The sequence below is a fragment of the Malurus melanocephalus genome, unplaced genomic scaffold (assembly GCF_030028575.1).
Source record: "Malurus melanocephalus ecotype Western Australia unplaced genomic scaffold, MMel_1.1 scaffold_51, whole genome shotgun sequence".
Taxonomy (NCBI): domain Eukaryota; kingdom Metazoa; phylum Chordata; class Aves; order Passeriformes; family Maluridae; genus Malurus; species Malurus melanocephalus.
Window position 1 is genome coordinate 1,168,164 of NW_026623283.1, and position 25,996 is coordinate 1,194,159.

The 25,996-nt window shown below is 37.6% G+C and overlaps 1 protein-coding gene across 1 annotated transcript; it reads right to left on the reverse strand.

Moving 5' to 3' along the window:
* Window positions 1-250: 250 nt before the first annotated feature.
* On the reverse strand, window positions 251-25,193 carry STK17A (serine/threonine kinase 17a). The gene is made up of 7 exons (XM_057365338.1): window positions 24,847-25,193; window positions 17,263-17,475; window positions 10,979-11,123; window positions 6,243-6,369; window positions 5,477-5,525; window positions 5,171-5,350; window positions 251-4,365 (listed from the first exon to the last, which is right to left on the reverse strand). The coding sequence occupies exons 1-7, from the start codon at window positions 25,023-25,025 to the stop codon at window positions 4,032-4,034; spliced, it is 1,227 nt and encodes a 408-aa protein (XP_057221321.1). The 5' UTR covers window positions 25,026-25,193; the 3' UTR covers window positions 251-4,031.
* Window positions 25,194-25,996: the final 803 nt, after the last annotated feature.

The following is a 25,996-nucleotide window of genomic DNA, read 5'->3' on the forward strand; positions in this document are numbered from 1 at the left end:
GAGATTTTTATCACACCCATCTGTACTTATTTTTTTCTTGACTATCTATTAATCCCAATGACAGCTTAATTCAACATCTGTATTGTGAAGAACTATACAGTGAAAACATAATGCTTTAGTGTGGAAAAGATTATTGGTGTATTTTATATTTGCTGCACAAATTGAACAAATGTGAGATTCAGAAAACTAAAATACCAATAATCCTTCAAATAGATGTTTCCCAAAGCATAAAGGACAAAAGACKATCAGCTGTTCAGAAAACAAAATTTTGTTTATTGTAAAGTTCCTGAAACAGTAAACACCTTATCAGAAGTACAATGAACTGGCACTATTTTTTAAAAAYGTTGAACTGTCTTCAAGGAACACTACTTGAAATATTCAAGAGAGATCTTAAACCATGGAATAACTTGGTTCAACGCCCACCTCCCTCCCCATCCCTTGTGAGCACTACCAGYAAAGAATGGGCAGTGAATTTTTATTTGCATTTGTGACCTAAAAGCTCTCAAGATTCATGGGCTAGATCACAAACTGGAATTCACCCTTTTGTATTTAGGGACCTGCAAATGAAAATATAACAAATAAGACAAATCACAATGCAAATTCTACTTTGGACAAAAAGAAAAATATTATTTTGTAGAACATTTAATTTAGMGACTAAAAAATCCATAAGCCTGTCCCTTAAAGAGGTGAATATAGCAACAAGAGAAGAACAGGCTGTGCTTTTCATTAGGACTTTGCTATTTATTCCAACAACTGAAAGGGAGGCCTAGGCCTGGACCTACCCCTCCTATTGATACAGTTCTTAGCTCTTCCATCAGAACCTCAGATAACAACTCTGTAGGAATATCTGGCCTTCGATTCTTTCAGGATCCTGCATCTGAGCAAACACCAGCCGTGCTCTTGGTGCTACAAAGGCAGCTAGCATGTGCTCAGTCCAGAGAGCAGGGAGTGGAATGGCACTGCCCACAAGATCAATAAGCTGATTCTTTCCCCACAATCAGCCCCTTCCCAACCAACACAGCAGCTTTTTTCAGATGACCTGTGTAGTACACACAGTCCCCAGTATTCATGGGGATGCAGAAAACCAGCTGTTCCTCACAGCTTGTGGTTTGTTCCCAGTCTTACTGGTGTTTCACGTCACTAGTAACTGAGCTCAAGAGCACTGCCTGCAACAGCTCCTTCCTACAGCTCAGGGCAGGAACACCTTGTTTGCAGCTTTACCCACACTCACCAAGGAACAGAAACAGCCTTTAAGTGTGTGGGTGTGGCTGATGGTCCTGTTATGTTATGGAAAATTTTCCCTATTATAGGGTGATTCTAAGATGCCTTGTTTATAACTTATACTATTAAACTTTCCCAACTTTATACAAATTCTTAAAGACGTTAAAAAACACTGTATAAAACCACCTTAAGGCACGAGAAGTTAAACAGAAATGCAGCCCACTGGAAATCTCAAAGCAGCCAATTCAAGAGAAGCTGGCCTTGTAATAAGTATGTATTTTATGTATACATGTTAAGCTTCACTGACATACATTAAAAACAGTATATATAGGACAAAATGTATACTGCTCAGCACCTGCTCCATTCCATAATTACCAGTCCCCATCTGATCTACGGTTACAAAGAGGAAGTGAAATGGGTATACCTCCCTCAAATAGTTTGTTGTGGGCAACCAGTTGTTGTTAAAAATTTATGTGTGCAACATTGTTTTGTAAGGGTGGGATGTGAATATGTTTCAATGTCACTGCTCTGCTCAGCTTGGTAAAGTAAGGAAGCATGGATGTAGGGGGAAAAAAAAGTCAAAATGGCAATGACAGAAGATGGGAGAAATTGTAATCTTGCACAGAAGAATTTAATGAATCAATGTCACCTCACCCAAGCAAATTGTCTTGAGCAAATGTCTGGACAGTAAGAGAAAGATGCCCATGAAGGTATTGTCCTGCCTAACATGGCTGAAACAGATCAGCATTGTAGGTAGACTCAGCTTCTGTCTGCCCCCAGACACACCCAGATAACACAGAGATGCTGTTAGCTCAAAGATTCTTCAGCAGAGAGCCAGCCAGAGCTGTCCAGTAACTGATTCCTTTCTCCAGAGCATGAAAGCCATCTCTGCATTACAATATAAAACGTCCAAACTCAATTCTGAGCACTGCTGGCTGTTGTCTTATATGAACATCTTTGAGGAACAAGAAGCTGCCCTACTTACATGAATACTCAATATGTAATTCCATAGGGGAAGAAGCCTGATAGAACAGTTTAAGTGCAATTTCCCTGATGTGGCTTGATGCAAAGGTAACCCAACCTTTGGCAATRAAGCCTTATGGAAAACATTCATTGTCCCACTGCTTTTGGTTCAGCTTTCTTCTGTACTAGTGCTTTTCCCCTGCCTTTCCAGCCATGCTGATCAGATCACCCCAGTGCTCCTGGTCTTATTAATAAACCATTTAACTTTTGTGTTAAGGAGGAACTGTAACATTAGCACAGAGCCCTGAACTCCTAATCACGAAATGAAGTAAGAACATTTGATACATTTGAAATTAGGAAAGTGTGTTGTACCAACAAGGGAAAAAATGGAAAAACTAGCTTAAGAGTTTCTATTCACTGTTTTATAGGAAGAAAACTTTTGTCAGAGTTTATTATAAAGGAACAGCCTAAGGAAACCAAATAAATAGTTGAATAGTTAACAGTATGCAATATAATAGTACTAAATTTCAATTACATCAAAATTAAACTTTGGAACAGCATCAATGTGAAAGATTTCTTAGAAAACTAAGACTCAGTCCATTGCAAAAAACACTCAATTTTGATGCCTAGTTGGTGCCAGCTTTGTCCTCTGAGGGACTGCGTCCATTGAGAACTATGACCCATCCATACTGCTCCCTAATCTCACCCTGCCCTGCCACATRTCATGCTGTTTTTCCAAGTGTCTATGGGAGAGTGATCAGGAAGCAGAAGCTATGAGCTGTGTTTCATTGTTTCAGAAGAAGCAATAATTTCTTCCTCATCTGACAGCTATATTGAACAAGGTAATGGAATTTAGCCTAAGGATGCTCCTTTCTTCCTTAAAACAGCAGTTAGRGGAATAGAAAGAAGGCAGAAATGGCCTCATGCTCCCAGTAAAACCTCAGCTGGGTTCTGGGGGAGGTGGCATCAAGGGCTGATTAGTTGCATAAACTGTCTAATCTAATATAGTGAAGTCAGTGGAGAGAACTTCAATAACTTCAGAGGAGCTATATCAGACTGTCATTCTTTYTTTCTCTCATCAGCACTGTGTGGCCACACTGAGCTGGATTCTGTTGGCTCATCTCACCCCATATAGGAGGAGCAGGGAACAATTTCTGCTGGCTCACAAGTGACTGAAATAAGCAGATACATCACCCTCAGGWGCAAAATTTTACTGTGCTCCCAAATTAGACATATGTCCAATTTTCTTTATGTGGGGCACATGCAGCTCTGTCTAGACAAGCTCAGCTTACTGTTCAGCTACACATCAGAGGAGTCTGGGTCTTTGACATGATGTAAACAAAGAAACACAGCACGATTTTGAAATCTGTATATCAAACCAGGTGATCAAATTCTCCTCTCATAAAATTTTAGATCAGTAGATAGTTTCACTGAACTCAGGAGGCATTTGAGGAAAACCCRGCATTATATATTTGCATTAAATGCCAAAACATATCCTAAAATAGTCCTATTGACATCTGTCACTGAAACACTTCCAGTGTCAACTTCTCAAGAACACTGGAATAATTAACGAAAACTCTGTTACCAATGAACAACAACAACAAAAAAACAGAAATAAAAATTAAAAACAAAAATAAGCTTATAATCTTTGTTAAATTCCTGTCRCTTGAAATCTTATTTATCTGTTCCATGAAAATAACAACTTGGCACATTTTTGTTGTATGCCATTTATCAGCACTTTCTTTTATCTAGAACATTTATCGCTTATTAGAAATTCACTTGGCTAGAATAYTTTTGTTTAGTAGAAAAAATTGCCTTTCAGTCATAGCTATGAAGCTCCACACAGTTCAGTAAATGAATTCTCCTGGTATTTCCTGCAGTAATGGTTCCTCAAATTTAAATCGTTTGGARATGGCTTTCTGCTCAGTTACTTTTTCTTTTTCTGACTGCCTACATTGTCCAAGCGTATAYGAAGCCACTACAATTAGTTCTTCTGTCACTATTGATTCTTGCTCTCCRGTCTTCTCAGCATCTTCTGATTTTTCAGAGGCAGAATCTGCATTTTTCTGGATGGCATCACTGGTCTCCCCTTCTGTACTCTTACTACAGGCCCTGCAAGCAGGATTATCACTTTGTTCCAACCATGGATGCTGAAGACATTCTTCAGCAGTTGCCCGGTCCCTGCAGAGGAAAGAAAGCATTAAAATAAATGTCCAAAATCCAGTACCTYGCAGAAGAAATCCCTACAAATTATTCCAAGGATATGACTGTATTAAAGACAGATAGAATTGGGGGAAAAAAAAGGAAAAGGCACTGACATCTTTRACCAAAAAAGACAACAGTAGTTCAAGAAGATGAACTTCTAGCATTTAAAATAAAGGAATTTACAGACCCCTAAATATGAGTTTACACTTCCAYGTTGCCAAACAGCTTTCAAAGTTTATACAGATTTTCTTTTTATATATAGAAAAATTATGCAATCTCTACATTCTTTACGTATTCACATAGACAAGCAGTAGGCAATTTCAATAGCTGACATGTCCCATGAATAACTGGTGAAGTTCCACAGAAAACACCTGTTCCATTTGGGAACCTGGAATTTCCAGTCCACTGCCCATTGAGAAAAGTGTACTAATGAACCAGAAAAGGGCAAGGGTCTCTAGCAACCCATCCAAAATTAAGGACTCAAAGCTCAGTTAATATAAAAAACTTTAGCAGGGTACCTGCAAGAAGAATACTGTTCACTGCTACAAGCTACAATTCATACAGTTTTCTGAAAGTAATTTGAGTTTTAAATACTAACACTTGGAYACATTTGGAATATACAAGCTTGGATAGAAATGGAGGAATTCTCTTTTCATACACATGAAAAATAGTAGCACAATGAAATCAAAGTTCCCTTATACTTTAAAAATGAATATGCTAGCAATTGCTACATTTAAGTCAGTCTGACATATTTGCATATACAATTATGTATTTTACTTACTCTGGCTTCTTAACCAGCAGAGTTTTGATGAAATCCACGGCAGATTCTGATACAAGGTCAAAGTCCTCCCCAGAGTAACTTACGTTCATTTGAGATATATTTAAGAATGTTTCTTGCTTATCATCCCCCAAGAAAGGTGATATCCCTGTTAGCATAACATATGCCAGTACGCCAATGCTCCTAAATTAAAAGTAAAAAAACCACAAAAACAGTTTTCTAATTTGTCTTTTTTTCTTCTTAAAAGCAAGCAAACAAAAAACCTCCAAAGAACAACCCTATTCAGTAAACTTATAATGTTCAACTTACCACATATCAGTTGCTGTACTGATTGGGTCATAACTCAGAATTTCAGGAGCTATTTGGAGGAAAAAAAGAAAAGTGGGTTTTGTCATATGCAGACATTAAATTATAGTTAAATAATGCAATAATGATCATGTGATAAAATTTAAGGTAAGCCATKTGAAGCATGACAGTTTTTTGAAATCAAGATATTTCTATTCAGGTATCTAAATGGTTTCTATCATTCACTGTTTTTAAGTATAAAAAAGGTTTTCCTTTTACTRTAATCTTCAGAAGCCAGGCCAGCCTCCTTCCCTCCTTGTATATTATCTGTATATGCAAATTTCTKGCAGAAAAMCCCAGAAATATCCAAAATTGCATATTCCAGTACTGTAACCCATAACTGTGAAAATATACCATACAACCTAATGATATTTTCAAGGCCTGGAGTGGTTTGGGCTTTTTAAAAACAAAAAAATAGAAAACATACACTGGCTGAAATATTGTATTCAGAGACTGAATATGTGAAATTTAAACTTTTAATCCAAGTAATCCTTGCTATCGCTGCTGGGAAGAATCATCTAAAGTGCGGCTTCATCTTCAGCACAAGCACACAATCATAGTTCATTAGACTGGCAAGGCTTGCCAGCTCTGCCTTTGACAGCAGTACCACGTCCAAGTAATAACTTGATCTTGTGACACAGTAACTACACAGCCAGTCTGGCATGGTCCAAATTCTCTTTTCACTCCCCAGAAGCCTAGCCTATTCATCACTCTGACAGAAACAACTTACCTACGTATTCTGGAGTTCCCATTATTTCTCTTAGTTCCTCGCTGCTCTTCATTATTCTGGAAAGGCCAAAATCTACTATCTTAATATCTCCCAGAGGTGACTTACTGGTTAGCAGTATATTTTGGGGCTGAAAAACAAGAGGAGGAGACTTTTGGGATCACCCAAATCTAATGTCTATGAATTGCATTGCACAATTATTTCAGACCACGAATAGCAACAGTGTTTCCCATAACAAGTATGATACCCAGGATAATTTTTGTATTTTCCCCAAGGTGATTTTAAAGCAACAAGGAATGCAGGATTTTAAATTTAAAACTGAGACTCAAACCTTTGTTAGCTTAGAACCCATTGGAAATGCATGCGAATAGCTGTCATTAACAATAGCATCTAAGTACCTCCACACTTGTACCTCTAGTCCTTTGTATCACCTTTTAAACTGCTCTTCCTTCCTTAATTCTTCCCACAGATGGTGTAAAATACCTCCCGTTGAAGGGTGTCCAAGACACCCAATCACTTAAAAACCCCTGAACTCACAAAACTATTTTTTGACTGCACCTGTTTAAAGAAGGTCTGTTGCAACCAACCTGAATCCTGTTCAAAGTACAAACAACTGTATTACAGAACACTAACAGAAGAACAGTTTAAAAAAATATAGCAGCCTGTAAAACAGGTTTTTAAGAGCATCACCTTTGGATAAACTTGTTTGCGTTGACGTCACTAGATCTTGGCTGTCTTCCTTCAAAGCCCTTTGTGGCCATTAAGAAGTTCCTTACTATTTTAAATGAAAGCTCAATTCAAAAAAAATCTGAAAACTAACTTTAGACAACAGGTCTTACATTTTTTGCAACTAAGCATATAGTTGCCAAAAAAAAGGTTTGACCCTCCCTACCTCCAGGCCAGTGATTACACTGGGTTTTATCATTAACTTCTCCAAATGGTAGCACTGACAATTGACACTGCATTCATGCCTCTAGTGAGCACAAGTTYCATGAAAGTGCAAAAGTCTTTACTGGGAATCTGGATCATCTTGTATCAGGGTGGTTGAAAAGGGAGGAGGACAAAAAAGTAAGAACAACAAAGCAAACGCTGATTGATAATCCAACTGGAATAACACAAACATTTATACTTCTTCCCTAACCCAAATGTTCTGTCCTCCATCCCCATAGTCATTCATGAAGACATGCTCTCACACGAACAGCCTTGCTTTTGAACACAAAAATAAACATGGGAAGAACATTCAGAAAAATTTGGCCCGGTTCTCCTCACTGCGAGACCTGAATATAGTCAAGTTTTTTAAACTGAATATAGTCAAGTTTTTCAATTCCTGCAAAATTCAACTGTGTAATTTCAAACTAACTCCGTGTCAATCTATTTTCTGTTTGTAAACCTACATATTAAGAACAGCTCTTTTTTTATTTTCTTTACAAACTGGAATCCGGTGGCTGTACAAAGGCTTTTGGAGCTGCACATTACCATATTCTTTATAGTTCAGATTTGTTATTCTCTATTTGTATTAGAAAAGCACACATCCAGAAAAGCTGGCCATGCCTCCCTCATTAGCTTCTCAGATATTGTTCCCAGTRAAAAATTTTCTCCCCCTCTACTGCAGCAAGGCTTAAAGGTTCCATTTAGATCCCCTTATTTCTTTTTTTCTTTAGCTGGTTTCAAGAAGATACATTAGGACTTAGGACACATAATAAAGGTCAAGTTTTGAATGCATCACCTTACTTAACCTTCATGAATGTTGCAGGTTATCTAATTATATAATACTCAAACCCCCTCAAGTCCCTGAAGRCAGGAATTATCCAAGAAAATGGGCAGAAACAGGAAAAACAGACTAGCTGAGACATTCCAGCTGCACTGTCAGTGCACTGTCTTATGTGAAAAGATACTAAATTAGGCTGATTCTAAAAAAAAGATTAAGGATGCCCATATCTTCTTCCTCAGCCCCCTTGCTTCTTAAATTCTCTTCCATTCCCAACACCTTAAGCTTTTACTGAACACCAATTCAAGAGTAAGTCAAACAGCACATTAGAACACAGAGAAAGAAGCGTTCCCTTACTCTGCAGCTTTTAAGCACCATTAAGAGGAGATGAAAGACTACTGACTACAAYCTACACACACCCTGCAAATTAAATAGCATCAACACAATACTATCAAGTGATAATTAATTTGCACTTGGTAGCATTATATTTGTTCTTTCTCCAAGTCAAAACTGGACTACATAATTATGTTTTGCTATTAAAAGCAAGACATATTTCAACCATCTTTCAGTAGAACCATGCTTTTGGAAARAAATGATCAGGTGACAACCTTGCTATGCCACATCAAAGTTCAYCATTTCTTTCTGCAGTGTTTAGTCTCAGGAAAAGTATCTATTAAGGGGGCAAACAGAAGGTAAAGCAAGGTAGCTGTCAGTGTCATGGATCTGGTTCATTAGATTTGTAATRTAAGTATTAAGCTGGCAATCACATACTGACAAACATTTGGATTTAAAGTCTTCTGGGTGTAGAATTTGACTTTTTTTGAAGGGGCAACATATGGAAAATTGGATAGACCTTTCCAAAGGAGTTTGTAACAGACAAATGAAATGGAAATTTTTAGAGACACAAAGGTGAAAATAATAGTACCAAAAAAAMCATTTTAGCAAGAATTTGTAAACTTTGCTATTGGCAAACACCTTACATAACAGCAGTAAACATACAGAAGTCTTCCAAATGTCATCACAAACAAAGCACTTAGTAAATTTCATGGTGCTTTAAACTGCAAGGTAAAGCAGCATGAGACATGTGATACAACAGATGAGGAGGGTGGGTTAATAAATATGCAATCAAAGCCAGCAAACAACTTAGTGAGTTCTGTCAAAAATGGGTCTTTTTTTRAAGTCTTGCAAGGCATGTGGATCAATTAATCTTTGCAAGTAATGGTTTTTAATTCTACCATATCCATCATTTTTATTTCCCAATACCCTGAAGACTTACATAAACCTTATTGTGCAAAAGATTGATATTTTTATGTATCATGAAAGTCATCACACTGCAAGTAGGACTCCTATTCAGATCCACTTTTAAACACACATTGCACATCGCAGTAATGTATAAACATGTTAATTAACCTCAATCACTAGAAAATTTGCTCTGYTAATGAACTTTTGTAAAGCAGAAAATGATGCTGGATTTTTCAATGAGAACTGCATATGCTCCATGTTATAGCATAAGTTTTCTCACCAGCTGGAAAGTTTCTAAGTAAGCTTTTTATGAATTTCTTTTCTGGACAAAAGYTGTAATCAACATTCCAAGTCTACTTTTGCAAGTAAGTACTGTAGTCATATAAAACACAACACATTAGTTACAGATATCCAGCTGGTGGTGCTAATGAAAACCACAACTTTAACTACAAACATGTACAAATATATACTATCCACGAAGGACATTTTAATTTTAYACACCTCGCCTCAAGGAAATTCAATGGCCAACTGTTGTAGAGATACTGAGTATCTTGTTTAAGCACACGGGAACTTARAGGAATTCTAACTGCTCATTTTTAGTCTTTCTGAATACTTATTCTCACATCACTTGCTAACCATTTTTCATTCATTACTTTAGTACCATTATTAATATTCCCTGAGTATGACTCAATCAAAATTTTAAAGAATTCCACATGTAAGTTGGATAAATGTTTAGAAAACCAGGTAGGCGACACATTTGTGTGCAAATATGATTCATCTGCTTTAGCTGATGAATGGTTCCTGACATGCTGAGTTATATATTAAATACATACAGCTTGATACTGTAATCTACTGATAGGTTTGTAACTGTGCCAAAATACAACTCAGTGTAAGTAAGAATCTCAGCAACAGAACAAACACGGARCATCTTACAACATACTTAGAAAATACAAGAGTAGGACATATAACAAGAATTTTAAAAAATGTAATGCAAGTTACTTTTTATACTGTCTTGCTTAGTAATAACTATTTCAACGTCCTAATAAGATACAGTTGCACTCATCTTCCATATGAGTGCATGGATAGAAGCTAAAGAAAATTAACTGGAGCTTGCTGCCAATAGGAGAGGAGTTTTCCGAATTCCTGTTACAACTCCCTTCTTGACCATAAGCTTTCATATGATGGCAACTGTATTTTCACTTGATTTGGGTCAAGCCTATTTTTCAATAACAAAAAATACTTATTTCAGTAAATCATGATAATTTATATAACAATAGGCTGTCAGCCAATTGTATGGCAGCAAATGACAGACATTTAAATTGGGTTTTACAGTAACTGGGGAAAAAAAAAGAAGAAAATGCTATAAATGTACCTAACACATTAATTTACTAGTCCTGTATGAACATTTCATTCTGCAACCTTACACTTTATCCCACCAGTGTCACTACCACCCTTCTTCTTCATTGAAACAAGTAAATTCAAAAAACAAACCTATTTTTTCAATGCCCATATAATATGCACTCATTTGAAATTTAAGATGCAAGGCAAATTGACTTTTGAATTCATTACATTACATGTAATCAAATGAAGTTTATATTTAACATAATCACAGAAAACCCCCAAAAGGCTTGCATACCTAGTGGCTACTTTATCCTAAAAGCTTAATCTTTCATTCAAGGTATAATTAGGTAAAATTGTGTTAATTATAAATTGGCATTATTGTGACGTATTACCAGCAAGAAAGTCAACAGATCAGAAACCAATAAGAAAAATACTGCACCAATCTTACCTTTAAGTCAAGATGAACAACACTGTTTCTATGCAAGAATGAAACTCCTTCTAATATTTGCTTCATAAGTCGTTTAACATCTTTTTCTTTGAAAGCCTCCTCTCTTTCAGCCACACACTGGTCAAAAATTTCACCTCCAGCAGCACTGTGGAACAGCAGGAATATTGTTAGTTCAAAGACTAAATTATAGCATCCATTTGGATCTACTCGCACTATTTTTTTTTAATATAGGCAAGATCAGCAGGAGGTATAATCCAATAGTGATATTTTAATTATTAGACATTTGGCAAGCTTTTACAGCCTTGGAAGTGTTCTCTGCAGTGTGGCAGCTTTGGAGAGAAGCAAAGATTTTAGTCATTTAGATTAGAGAATATGAACATTTACGTTAGAGAACACAAATAGTACAGAAATTTTGGGGACTACTTTTGAAACACTACTGACTTTGCTTTCAGATGAATGCCACATTTGTTTGAGGACAGTATTTTCACAAAAGATGTGCCTTTGGCCATTCCTATGAAACTACATGGAAATTTGGCCAAGGCAAATCTTGTAAACATAGAGCAAAACAGCCCCACCTCCCATCCTCCTCAAAACACTTTGCACATACTCAAAAGAATAAATCTAAAGTCTGCAATTGAATTGTTTATGAAGTCTCTGGTATACAGGGATATATTATGTTTCTAAGCTTCTTTCATCTTACAATAACTGAAAATTTTAGCTCTCAGCTTGCTTCCTCTTTTGTTTACATGTATTTAAACAAATAGCAGAATAACAAAAAAAATCTAACAATAACTAGATATAAATGAATGTTTTTAAAATACTCTGAAGCCACATGCAGTACCAGCTCTGTATAGCAATGGCTCTAGAGAACTAAAATTGCTTTACAATATAACCTTGTAGCATCAAAAGTAAAATAAACTGAACAGAAGCTCCATCTTAAAAGCAGAATGGGTATAAGAACATCAGAATGGGGCCACTTTGCATATGGATTGTTGAACTACTAGTGTGGAATCAGCACATACACCCTTTGTTCTGCAGGAAATTCTATAATGGCCCCTTAGGGAAAGATGGTGAAACCCCTGAGGACAGAATTCTCTCCAGTTAGACCAAACTGTGACATGCAAACATGACTTTGCACAAGCACTAATCTTTATTGATGCATACCCATCTACTCTSCCTTTGCTTGTTTTTTTCCAATGAATTGTATTGTCTAGGCTATCCCAAAGACAGCCAGGCACAGTCAACAGGAATATAACAGCAAATGTGCGTTCTACCAAAATTGTGCATTTCAAATGTATACCCCCAGAAAAAGAATACTTAAATACACTTAAACTTTCATTTTGCCTATACTAACTTTGCTGCTACAGTCCTCATGGATTAAGCCTCATGGATTAAAAACAAGTTTTTTGCCCTCCAAGGTATTCTCATTGCTATAATTTTAAATTTTCTGAGCAGATTGCCTTATTCAAAAAAAAAAAAGAAATGAAAAGAAGGTTAAATCTTAACCTTTTCTAAAGCGTTTTACACTTCTGTTCTACACATGCTGGCTAAATGGCACAGCAGTACAATTTCATTTATTAAACTAAGATTTTCTTTCAAGAAGTCCCTCTGTTAAATAATTATTTTTATGCATTCTGCATCAAAGATGATAGAGCTCAAGAATAAAATGAGTTTTTCAAAGGAATATTAATACTTTAATTCCTTTTAAAAAGTTTCAAATGCCTRACAATATTGCTTCTTTCTTCAGTCCATTTTTATTTAATTCATGGAAATAGCAATATTTCAGCTTTGAACAAGATTCAGATATTAATGACATTTTTKAAATGAACATGGGCTAGTGCATTCTAATATCCTAAACCAAATTCCTTGAAAAAGCAATCAATATCTTCCAAATAGCTATAAAAAAATCTACTGCAACCAATAAATTAAACTTTCTGCTTTAAGAATGCCACAAGATGTTACCTGAAGAGTGATTTAATTCCTCGTAACAGTGAATTATAACGCACATACAGTGATAAGATCTACTACCAAAATTACTAACAGGATGTGTTTTATAGCAATAACCCTGGGATTTTTGTGGTACAGCTCTGCCACCTCAAATAAGGCAAAAATACTTCTGCTATTTAATTCTGTGAAAYTGCGTTTACACCCAAAACATGGGATCACACTTTACTTTTAACAGACTCAGCTGAAAAAAAGTGTAAGTTGTGGGTGGGGGGACCTTATAAAGCCCTGTTTGCTATATTTCTATTGGTAGCCATCTGTTACAATTTATTTATTAGTGAAACTTAATTAAAACTGAGGTAGGCACCAATGCTAAAATGTAAGCTACCTACAATTTTAATACTACACTTAAAGACCTCTGAATTATAGGTGTTAAAAGTTAAGGCAATGAAAGCTGAAGCAATTTCCCATCAGAAATCAAGAGACAGTGCTACCAACATGAGAGTAAAAAACCCTTGATCCAGAAACTTTATTAAAAAAATAAAAAGTATTYAAGTCCCTCCCAATACTTCTTAAGATGCCTGGGTTCATCAGCATTTTTAAGAGTGAGACATGCAAATACAGCCCTTACACACGCACACCCACTTCATGAGACACTGACATTCCCAGCTGCCGTAGACACTTGGCTTTACAAAATAGTTTCACATGGAAGTGTGATTTCATATGCAATGTTTTGGTTTTTGATCTCAACTTTGCTATTTAGGATGCTGATGGAACAACTTCTTCTGGACAATTTATTCTGTCCAAAAATTACCACATGCAAATAACTAACCAGCAATCCTTTACAAGAACACTTAYAGAAATTCAATATTGCAAGACCATTTTGTCTATTGTTGCCGTGGAGTGAGCTGAATTGATTCCCTTAAGCAAAACAGTCAGCTTTAATGGATCAGATATTAAGTTAGTGTTCAGAAGAACCCACAAGTAGGAACCACCAGAGTACAGATATGTGGATCTATTCCTAAAATACACTTGACTTAAATGCTGAGTTATATAYAGTCTGCAATAGACAAAGATGTACTTCCTCAATCTTCCTGAAAGGATTATCTTTGCAAGAAAATGGGAAGTCATCTACTTTCTGTACATGGAGCTTAAGCTGTTCACACCAAAGTGGCTGTAACACTAGCAAAGGTTCATGCTCACTGCTGCTGACACCATACCTCTTTCCCTTGGCTAGGCATACTGTTGGATAGTAAGTGCACTGACTGGCAATTTTTCCAGTGTAAGGCTACCATAAAATACCAATGTCCCCAAAGCCTGAGAAAACTGTAAATCCATATCTGATGAGAGAATATGGGAAGAGAAGCATCCAAATGCATTAAGGTGTAGATACTGGTCTTAAAAGCTCTCGGTTCTCAGACAATTGCTTTAATTTTTTTTGCCTTCACCTTTTCAATCAGGCAGCCCAAAAACTGAATGAAACACAAAGAAAGCATAACTAAGACCMTTTGGGAAGTTTTCCCCTAAAACTTTTTTAAGCTCTCCAGTCTTGATCTGAGACTGCTAACTAGAAGAACTTTGCTTACTACTCTAATAGACAAGACACAAATATTGGAGAAGCACAGTTATTTGTGATTACAGTGGGTTTGCTTCAAGTTCTGTCCATTGAATCCAATGCCAAATGGATCATTTCCTGACAGCAGATTCTTATTTTAACCAGTCACACCTCCAGCAAGCAGGACAACAAGTCATATCCAAGACTATATAAGTTCATTAGCATTAATRGATTAATATTAATATAAGTCTATAACATTATCCAGGACCAAATAACTACAGGTGCAAAAACACTGAAACCAGCATATCAAATATATATTAACTGTGCCTTCAAGATGATAAAGACAATTTCTTCCTTTTTTTAAAGCAAGCATAACAAAAGCCTACTGTATTTAAACAAGGCCCTAGCTCAGTTCAGAGGCTCTTCACAATATAATGCTAATGACTAAGATTTTTGAAGTTGCACTTACAGGTTTCTGTAACATCTGACCCACGAATGACCCAGTAGTATCATCTATCCCTTCCATAGATGTGTAAAAACATGGTCATGTACACTTATAAAAAAACACCAATGCTTAAGCATCAGATGCTCTACTGCTCCTTCTTTCAAAAGAAATTGGAAGATGACAGGTAGGTTGCATTYAGGCATCAAGCCCAAAAGTTATGAGTTTTGTTTTTTTCCTTTTATATCTGATATGTCAAGTTTCCCAGACTGTATCTGTATCTTTTTCAGCAAAATTCTAGGTTCTTTTCATTCATTCAATTTTCAGTGAAATATAGAAATAYAACTGACACACAGATAAATTTCAGGCTTTATCTGTTACACCTTCAGACTTACCCCTTCAACACTGACTTAAATACYCTGATTAAGATCTTATTACAACAAATCAAAATCAGAGACTGTTGTGAGGGTGGATGCAGACAGCCCTAATTTGCTATGCTACAGCTGAAGCCAACACTGTAATGCCCCTGCTTTCCACTGCTCAACACAATRTTAACAGCGGCCAATTTTAAGTTCATTTTCTGTCAAAAATTGATAGTGCTTCAAAGATAACCATCCATGTAACATTAATATTTGTCTTTCCGAAGGCAAAACACTTCCTCAACGCAAAACCCTCAGCCCTYATGGCAGATTCTATGTCAAGACAAGAAACTTTAAACCTCAGCAGATGAAGTTAGTGGCCAAGAATTAAGTATTTGTTTTACCTCTTCAGGAGATAAAGATCTGCCACACAGACCATCAAGCTCAATAGAAACTGAAATGCCCTGGAGAAGCTTGCAGTCTAGGTATGTTCTTTAATCCTCTGCATACAGAATGTCAGAAATTCACTAACATTCATACCTGTTTTGTTGCAACATGTCTCTGGAAGATGTTGACATTAAAGAAGCATTCAGACATACTTGCTGAAGTCAGGGAAAGACTGTTTTTGTAATTTACAACTCCAGCACACAGCTATTTATCTGAAACAAGGTGTGCCTGATGCATATAARCCAAATAATTTTGCTAATTACTGAACAACCTCGTTAATACTCCAGATTAGAAGTTTTGCAACTGTAAGAAAATTGAGTTCTAAAAGAAAACTAGAAATTTTGTATTGAAATTATCACAAAACTCATTGCTTATTTAGATTTCACTGCTTATATTAAATCCTATAGGATCTAGAAAATTAAACTATATTTTAGTTTAAATTTCCGCTAATGTTTAAAGCAAGTATTTATGARTTTCCAGCAACAGCAGTTAAAACCCCAGAAGGTCTGTCACATCTATGTATTATAAAAGATACTTAAATATTTCATATGACTTCATTAACGGCACAATGAAGTTTTAAAAATGTATTCTAGAAGGAATTTCACCTTAGGAGACACAGTCTCATTCCTTTTCATTGAATTTTAAATATAGTTTGACTTCTAAACCAGATGTCATTGGGACACAAAATTTCTCACCATTTCTTTTTGCTGTCAAGAACTGCACAAACTACATTTATCTTAGCAGACAAATCCCATCTGAACTACTGAGTCTCAGTGTTCCTCTCCTAATTATTTAAAATCCATAAAGCTTAACAAGAACTTAAGAGTTCAGTAGCAACAAGCATTTGGCTGCATCTCAGAACCGAGTTAGATGCCTTGGTATCTACAGGCATTGGCATAGGAGATGAACAGTCACAACAGCTGCAGGAACAGCCTTCTGCAAAAACTCAAGTGGAGAAAACCACACAGACAAATGTGGAGTGAAATGACCTTTGAAAGTAACTATTCTAGGTCTCAATCCTCCTCCTCTCTTTCTTTCCCCMAAAAKRTACTGTTTTAGCAAGCTTTMTATTGTAGAGGCTTTTGACAGTTCCTTTTTAGCAATGGCGTTGCTTTCAATACCTTTTTTATAACTGGTAAAAAACCAAAACAGATTTCATCCTGTCTTTGCCACTATCAGTGAAATAAACTTCAGTTACTGAACARATACTCATTGCTTTTTTCCTCTTTTCTTTTACAAGTATGAAGTGTACAGACTTCATATTTCATTAAAAATGTTTTTAACTACATAAATTATAGCTCAGCTTTGAAAGATACTACATAATTACAGAAATTTGTTATAACCTGAAGTAGTTATGAGACTGCACATAGCTTCTTGTAATCATCATTTTCTTAGCAATTCTTCTTGAAGTTAAGCAAAGGTAACAGGCAAGCAATAAAACCTTTTACATTATTCACACTGATACACATTATTTTTACATTATTAATTTTAAGMAAATACTGCAGAAACTTATTCAGGAATTATTACTAATACTTACTATTCCAGGACTAAAATCATCTCTGTTGCAGTTTCGTAAACTTCATGCAAGTTAATGACCCACAGGTTGCATTGTGCCAGCTCAAGGACTGCAATTTCATGTATTATTTCCATCCGACAGTCTTGGCCCTTTCTTCTTTTTCTCATGAATTTTGCTGCAAACTCTTTTTCAGTGTCTTTCTGGATACACTTCTTCACCACTGCAAATTTTCCCCTGAAATTAAAGAARAATTTAGTTTTACATTCCTTAGTGACAGCTTTAGCACTGCCTTTATAAATTAACATTTCAGGAAACTTGTACCCATTAATAGTGATTTGGTTCATTTAAGATTCAATCAAAACTTAGAAAGATGCCTTGCTGAGTGATGGTCCTTGTGYTCAAAAGTTAGAAACACCCCAGCCCAAATGTAAATGATCTCCATGAAAAAAACCCAATCAATTCAAACAACCCGGTTTTCAAAAAYACAGAATAAACAAGCTGTGCTAGTTCCCACAATCACCTTATCCTCAAAACTTTAATTAAAAAAGCTGGCAAAACCAAAATGTACAAATAAGCAATTTATGTTTTCTCTGACTACCTCACAGTACACCAGTTATTGTTTTCTTAAGTATCCCACCATATCCAAGGTAATAACACTCTAATTGAATCCTGCTCCATTTGCCATGCAATATCCAGACCCTACATTTTCCAAGTTGGCACTTTGTATTTTCACCATGGCATGTCTCAAATGATAACAGCCAGAGTTTTTTGGTTAACAGTTCTCAAGAAAAAAGGAACATGGATAAYTTAAATACAATGAAGCAACTTGACTAACGCCAAGCTTTCCAGCACAATTTTTGCAGCCATGCCAAGTGAATAGGAACACTGAGAGCAGAGAGAGCTGAGCATGGTGCTTAGCCCACATTAATGAGCGTCACCTCAGCGGAACACACACCTGATGATGCACCAGGCCAGCTAAAACCACACTGCACTGCTTGCGTCATACCACTTCCCCCACAGCACTTTGSCAGAAGTGGTGGCTCTAAAGTTCCTTGCAAGAGTCTTACACCACCTGCTCTACTCAGTTCCATTCACACAGTGCTGATTTTTAGACTGAAAAGGTATTTTAATTACTACCTATCACTAATGCAATGATGAATTCTCATACTTTCAAGTATAGTAATCTTACTTTAGCTCTTAGCATACAGGTATAATGATCATCAAAACTACCCTTTTTGTTTATATGTAAACATTTCCTTATGAAGCTGCAGGAATAGCTTTAGAGATCTTTATTTTGGTTCTTTACTTATTGAAGGGTTGCTGAAACCAAAAYACTCATCCTCATCTATTTTGGAATACAATTACAATGGGTTTTGCCTCTCCCATCTCCAAGCTGAAGGTCACATAATTAACTACTTCAGTTTGTATCATAGTTTTCACTTCCCAGTCTATTAGTAGAAGACTGCTATCCATGAACTATAACTGCTAAACAAAGTTGTGGTCAGCTTGCTTTTAATAGGCATTTATTTCAAAATCACACAGTCTAAATGAATCAAGTAAAATAAGCACCCACAAAGTGGGTATTTGCTAGGCAATCTCAATAAAATAATTGGACTTGAAACCACTGATACAGCCACAGTTATTCCTCTAGGAATAATATTTTTCATAAGCACAGTATATATTAAGACTAGATCACAGCAATTCCTCTAGGAATATTTTTCATAAGCACAGTATGTATTAAGACTAGATCACAGCACAACCCAGATGTCTGGTGAGGGCAGACAGAAAGAATATACTTTCAATGTCTTGAATCTAACTTCTTGGGAGAAAGTTCTTAATTGCTAATATATACATGAAACTATCAAGGTTTGTAAATGCATGAAGATAATTTTGTAGCAAAAAATAATGTACAATAGAAAGCTATGCATTTATCAAAAGTGTTAAAGTACTTGTTCAAGTTCTTAGCACCAAAAACATCACAAAAAAAAAGAAATCGGCTGGCAACTATGTTGTCAAAAACCAAAAAAACAGCATATAAAAGTAAACTGAGAAGCCCTTTAGCAACAAGTTTTTTAAAATACCTGATAGATACTAAGCTTTACTCCAATTAATCTAGGTCCCTACTTGGGTTCAGCCTTCTCTGTTTTCCTTATATAGTCTCTGAATGCACCGTGTACTTCCTCTTGAATTGTTGCCTGAGAGTGGTCAAAAGCTTTTAATTCTAGCACTAGGAAGGACCTAGAGAAAGTGGCTTAGAAAAGTTTGAAATCTTTATAATACAGTTCTCAAGTACTGTGCTCTTTTGAATTACATGCAAAATTTACCTGGAAACAAGTTAATTAGCCTAATGAGTACCAGTGTTGYGATTCCCTGTGCATTAGTCACTATGGAAATAAAACAGTATTCATGGAGCAGCAAGAAAAAGCAAGAGCCACCACCGTGTGTGGCCACGCATGTCCTGTTTAGCTAAGCTGGCCAGAAGCCTGAAAGGTGACGTAATTCAAAGGAAAGGTTACACTGGAGTTCAGCTGGCTGACAAATACTAATTCAAAATTGTTTCAGACCAAGAATCCTRTCCAGATTCCTTATGGTTATGCCTATAATTAGAGCTATTATAACTACTGCCTGTTAGAACTCATCTTTTCTGAATGCAATCCCCAAAAAGATCAAACCTGACAAACCTGATGTTTATAACCAGTAGAACTAATTACTGTGCAGCGATCTAGATTAATGTCTGAGAAAATTTCAGTTAAGATCCAAAGATAGAATCCACTGTACGGTTAAGCCAAAAGATACATTTTATAATAAAGAATAAATTTTTGCTTTATTTTTTTTATTTAAAGAATTTATTTTTGATTGAGACAAAATAGTAGATATGACAGATATAAAAAGCTTTCTTATGAAGTATACATTGCATGCACTTCATCTTTGCTTTTCTTAAAATCCTGTTTTTCAGAACTTATAAGAKGTATATAAAATAGTGTTAAGTCACATCATTGCTACTTTAGTGTATTGAGAASAGCTAGCAGTGAAAACACTGCATGGAAGGAAGAATAATTTTGAGATGACAATCTTAATGCTCATTTTCCAAGTTGAAAGCAGACCACCAGACATCCCATCGCAAATAAAAATGCTTTGGAGTGAGACAAGAATAGGAAACTGTAAGCAGTTCTCAGTCCTCACAAGAGTCTCATTCAAGAATTATGATTTAAGATAAATCATATCTGTAACAAAGAAGCTCAATGTCACTTTTTCAGATTGCCAACAGAATCTGCAGTCTTTCATTAGACACACATTATAGCTCAAAGGAAAATTGTCAAATCACAAATCAAATGTCAAATCAGATAAGCAGGAACATTTATTGGTCACACCAATTAATTTTTGATGTCCTAGGTTCAGAAGAACAGAGAACTAACCTTACTAATTTATTTATAATATAGAAAAACAACTAAACTTAACTAAATATTTAAAAACAACTAAATTATTTTTAAAGTAACCTATAAAACACTCTCTGTAACAAATGCAGGAATAACTTCTTCCTGTGAAGATATTTACTTTTTATAAAGTTCAGAAAAAAAAACTTTTCTAAGATCCACAATCCTGTATGCAGTTTATTATGTAATTAGTATCAAACACTTTTTCTGAAGTGTGGTTTTTTTCCCCCCTGACAATTTTGGATTTCCAAACAACAAAGTGCAGGGATTCAATTTCTGACATTCATGAATAATGTACTCATATAAATTTATTCCCAAATGGCAAAACCAACTACTTGCAACTCTTCATTTTCTTTTCTTTCCCACTTTTGCTTAGTTCTACAGCTATTTCACCCCAGTTGTGCTATTGCAGAGGGCAGCTGAGGACAGCAKTGTCACTGCACAAAATGGCACATGTGTCATGTACCGCTAAGACTAAGACGTACATTACTGAAAGTTACCTGAGAAATAAAACATCATGCCAGAGTTGTTCTTTTGGGAAAAAAAGAAGTCAAAACCAAGACATGCATTATCTGCACAGTAAACTACAGCCAGTTCCTAGTCAGGAACAGAATATTTCAGTCTCCTTAAATAATTACAGTATTTCTTATTCTTACCTTTGGGTAGAGAATGAGCTTGTACACTTTAACAAAAAACAGGCAATGAGGAGAAACAACTGAATTGCAGTGCACATAATTATGTGTGTGCACATATTTCACTAGAAGACAATTTATTTTGGATCAATCATTTAAGGCAAATGTTACCTTCCAGAAGAAAGACAGACCAGCCACTTACACCTTCCTCTAACCCAGCTCTAGAATCAGGAGTATTATTTTCTGTACACAAATGATGAATTCCAATATGTGCTTAGCTTGTTTCACATAAAAAAAAAGAATGCAACAAGGAATTCCATTAACAAGCTGAAGAATTAATAGCCTAGCAATACTTAGCAATTAGGAGTTTTTTCCTTGAGGAAAATGAGCAAAACAACTAAATATACTTACAGTAGACTCCTTAAGGAAGCTCTCAGTAATAGAAAATTTATTGTTCCCCATTTTACAGYACAATTCTGGCATAACAACAAATGGTAAGGGGAAGAGTTAAGCAATTGGTGTCTTCAAACTAACCCAACTCACGCTAGCACTGTCTGAAAACATTTAAGTCTCAGCGATGTGATGAGAAGTGGCATCCTTAAAACAGTCATCAGTGGTAAGTTTGATTTCAAACCTCATGCAAGTGAAGATTTGTGAGGATACTCTGATTTTCAGAACAGTAAAATTATTAAGGCTGTGAKTACTGGACCAATATTAAATAATTCCATTTAAAAACTTTTATTTCCATGTCAACCTAAGGAACTTGCAATGATTTCCTTTCCTGAATGGTTATTATAATAAAGTTTTTGATGSTTTTCCCAAATGAACCTGGCTCTCCCAACAGCTATGTTTCAACAGATCTGCAAATGCCTGTTCAGCTACTTGAACGAGGCAGCACCTTCTGAAGCATGTAAGCTCCACATTCTGAAAGCASTTTTTTCTCCTGTGAGCAGAACTAATGAACCTGAACTTCCTATGGGTTTGCACCCAAGTCCCTCTGGTGACACTGTGATCAAATGTCACCTCCTCCCAGGTTCATCCATACCTCTCAGGACTGCTTCTCCCATGGACTTTTGCTCCCTAACTTGCCACCGGTAGCCAGAGCCCCCATACCTCTCTTCCCAGCACTGCTAAAACTACAGTGCCTTAACGTTTTGGTATGTTCCCCTTTCTTCCTAACTCCTCCAAATGCAGGGGACAGGGAACAGAAAACAGTCTCCAAATGCCATGGGAAGTTCAACATATATGTGTTGACTGACAGAAAGRGAGGCCAAAGACCAAACAAACCAGCTGAGCTCACACAGCACCCCAGATCTCAGCAAAGGTGATAAACCTACTCTCTCCCTGCTGTGTTTTAAACACAATCCATACAAACGTTGTTATTCTCAAACCTACCTAAAGTTCAAATTTAAAACTGTTTCCCTAGTTCTGGGAAATGGGATGGACAAATACAGAGCATATAAACTTTTGTCTACCAAATCTTAATTCTAAGATAATTATATTCTGTGCACAAGGACTGCTTTTCCTCTGAGAGAAAAACCTGCCATACCTGGGTGCTAATTTGTTCTTTGTAAAGATAAACTCTACCCATAAGTAAGGAATTACACAATTTATGAAYGTGTAAAAGTGAAACAATTTGTTTTAATCCATTATCAATAAAATGACAGTTKTAAGTGGCACAGAGACTTTCCACCTATGTTTTGTCACAGAAATGGCAAAGGATAGTCTTTAATGGGAATATTTGAGCTGAAGTATCCACTTTTAAAAAACCAAAATGTAGTAAAAAACATCCAAAACTGATAAATAAAAACCCAAGCATATACATTCAAATGTAGAGATTTCTATATTCTAAAAAAAGAAGATAGTGAAAGCATTTGTGAAGCTGAGGAGAGATAAAGATAGTCTGAACCAAAAATGTGTAATCACGGCACAAAACTGTTGCACAAAACAAGACAAACACTAAGAATTGCCACTTAACTCATTTTAACTACAGGTGCAAAATCACAACTTTCACATGAAGGTCATCTTTAAATATAGTTCTGATCAAAAAATATTCCACACAAAAAGCCATGCTGAGATTTACTTGTTTAAACTGCAGACTAAGACTTGCAGCAGTACTTAATTCTTGTATTAAGTATAAAGCCAATCTTCTCCATTGTACTTTTTTGTTCCAGAAGGAACCTTCATCTATTCTGTGTTCTGATTAGGCCCATGACTATCAGCTGGCTCTGAGACAAATGCTTGTTCCATGGAAGAACTGCAAAATATTTTCTGAAGTCACCTGAACTTCAAATAAATAAAAAARCCAAAACCAGTGATAGCAGTGGACATTCTGTGCTAAACTGCTCCTACGCCTTTTGGACTGTGTCTTAGAATTTAGGCTSATTTCTAGCCTGCATTTAGTTAGCTTCAGTCTCCAGGCCTTGAACATTGTGGTCACAACAAGCTAAAAAAATCTTTCTCACTTGCACGGGATGTTTCTCCCACCTGCTTTCCATGTGAATGCTTTAGACCACTATGTTTAAACAGGAATTATTTTACTGGTACATCAGAATTACAAGTGAGCATTAAGCTAACACCTAGACAACCTAAATATTTGTTAGAGGTACTTAYGGCAACTCCTCTTTAGCTCCAAAGGGGTTGATTTTGCTGCTGTATAAACTGAGTTACACAGCTAGCACAACTTGCAACAGAACACACATTAAGGAGGATATGGTTCCATATATCCTGTGGTATCCCATCTAATCTTTTTTATCGGAACATTCTTCGGATGAAGCACATGTAATTCTAAGAACACTATTATTATTTTAATAAGAAGTGACAGAATTTCAGACAAAAACATTGGTTCAGTGGTGCTGAAATTCCATATATGTAGTTCCCAAGACGCAAAAAACTTTTAATGAGGCTTTTTGCCCCAGAACCCAAAATGCTTTCTGTCAGTCAGGTATTGAAATTATACACGGTCTAAACCTTACAYGTGGAATCACTTCCAAACCCAAGATTTTAACCAGCTTTTTAACTCTTTGAAAAGTTCCACCATTACATTGTTGTCAAGGATATGCTACCCCTAAACGAGTCTAAAGTTGTTTTTATGCATGTCACAGCTTGAAAAGCTCGAGGAAATAATAAATACTTTTCTCTTTTTTTTTTTTTTTTTTTTTTTTTTTTTTTTTTTTTTTGAAAGGAGCAGGCTTGCTTCCCTCTCCAAGGGAAATCTAGAGCAATAACCATTACTCCACAGGGGCTCCCAGGGAACACCACAGCATCTTCCCAGCCAGATCCGCAAGGCTGGGGAGCCGAGGATGACTTGTTTAGCACAAGGAGGGACAGCTGCGGAGTACAGCTGCCTCCCAGCACCCTGTTCCAGCCGAGCCAATGCCACAGGCACGCCCTCGGAGCTGACAGAGCGCGGGCAGAGCGCACCGCTGGATGCCCCTGGACGCGGCCCTACGCCGGCAGGGACCAGCAAGGGAGGGACGCCACTACCCCCCGGCCCCGCTCCTTCCCCCGCCACCCGGGGCAGCGGCGGCAGCGCTCACCTGCCGAGCTCCCGGCCGGGGCTGAGGCTGTACCGCTCCTGGAAGGGCTCCGTGCGGATGGGCGTGCGGATCTCCGCCAGGAGCCCGCCCCGCCGCCGGGATCGCCCGGCCGCGGGCTGGGGTGGCGGCGGCCGGTCACCGCGGGAGCGACCGGGCGGTGGCTTCTCCTCGGGGCTCATGGCACGGGGCTTCACCCTCGGCAGAGGGATGGCTTCTTCTTCCCCTTCTTCTCTCCTCCTCCCTGCCCCTTCTCCGCTCGCTCCCGGTATCCGTGTCCCGGCCCGCGCTCCCTCCAGCCACTGCCGCGGGCTCGCGGAGGCTGCGGGCAGCACGCGCCGGCCGAGGGGGCGGGGCGGGGCCTCGCGGGCACGCCCCTCGCGCGCCTCGGTTTGGCGGGCGGGCCTGAGGGCGGAGCCGCGGGCAGCGCCACCTGGCGGGGGAGCGGCGGCTCCGTGGAGCTGGCTCGTTTCAACGAGGTTTAAATAAAACCCCCGTAAAGCCGAGGGGGTGACKGAGGAGAGACCGGCCTGCTTCCCTCTGTGGCTCGCATATCTTCGTGTCACTGCAGRTGGAGTGTCCTCTCCCTGTATTCGGCCACATCTGGAGCGCCATGTCCGGTTCTGGGCTCCTCAATACAAGAGAGATGAGGAGCTACTGGAGACGRTCCAGCGSAGGATGACAAAGATGACCAGGGCTCCAGAATATCTCCCTTAWGAGGGGAGACTCCGGGAGCTAGGCCTGTCTAATCTAGAGAGAAGACAGAGAGGGRATGTAACCAATACATACAAATATGACAGAGGTGGGTGTCAAGAGGATGGTGCTGGACTCTTTTCAGTGGTCCCCAGTGACAGGATGAGGAGCAATGGCCAGAAACTGAAACCCAGAAAGTTCCACCTCAACAAGAGGTTTACACTGAGGGTGGCAGAGAACTGGAACAGGCTGCCCAGGAAAGTTGTGGAGTCCCCTTCTCTGGAGACATTCAAAACCAACCCAGAGGCATTCCTGTGTAACTCCAGAGGTTACCTTGGTGATCTCCAGAGGTCCCTTCACACCCTAAGGATTCTGTGATGCTGTGATCCCTCAGCCCAGCACTTCACTCTCTGGRCACTCAGGTATGCCCCAAGGCATAGCAGGGAGGGAGCATGAAGCC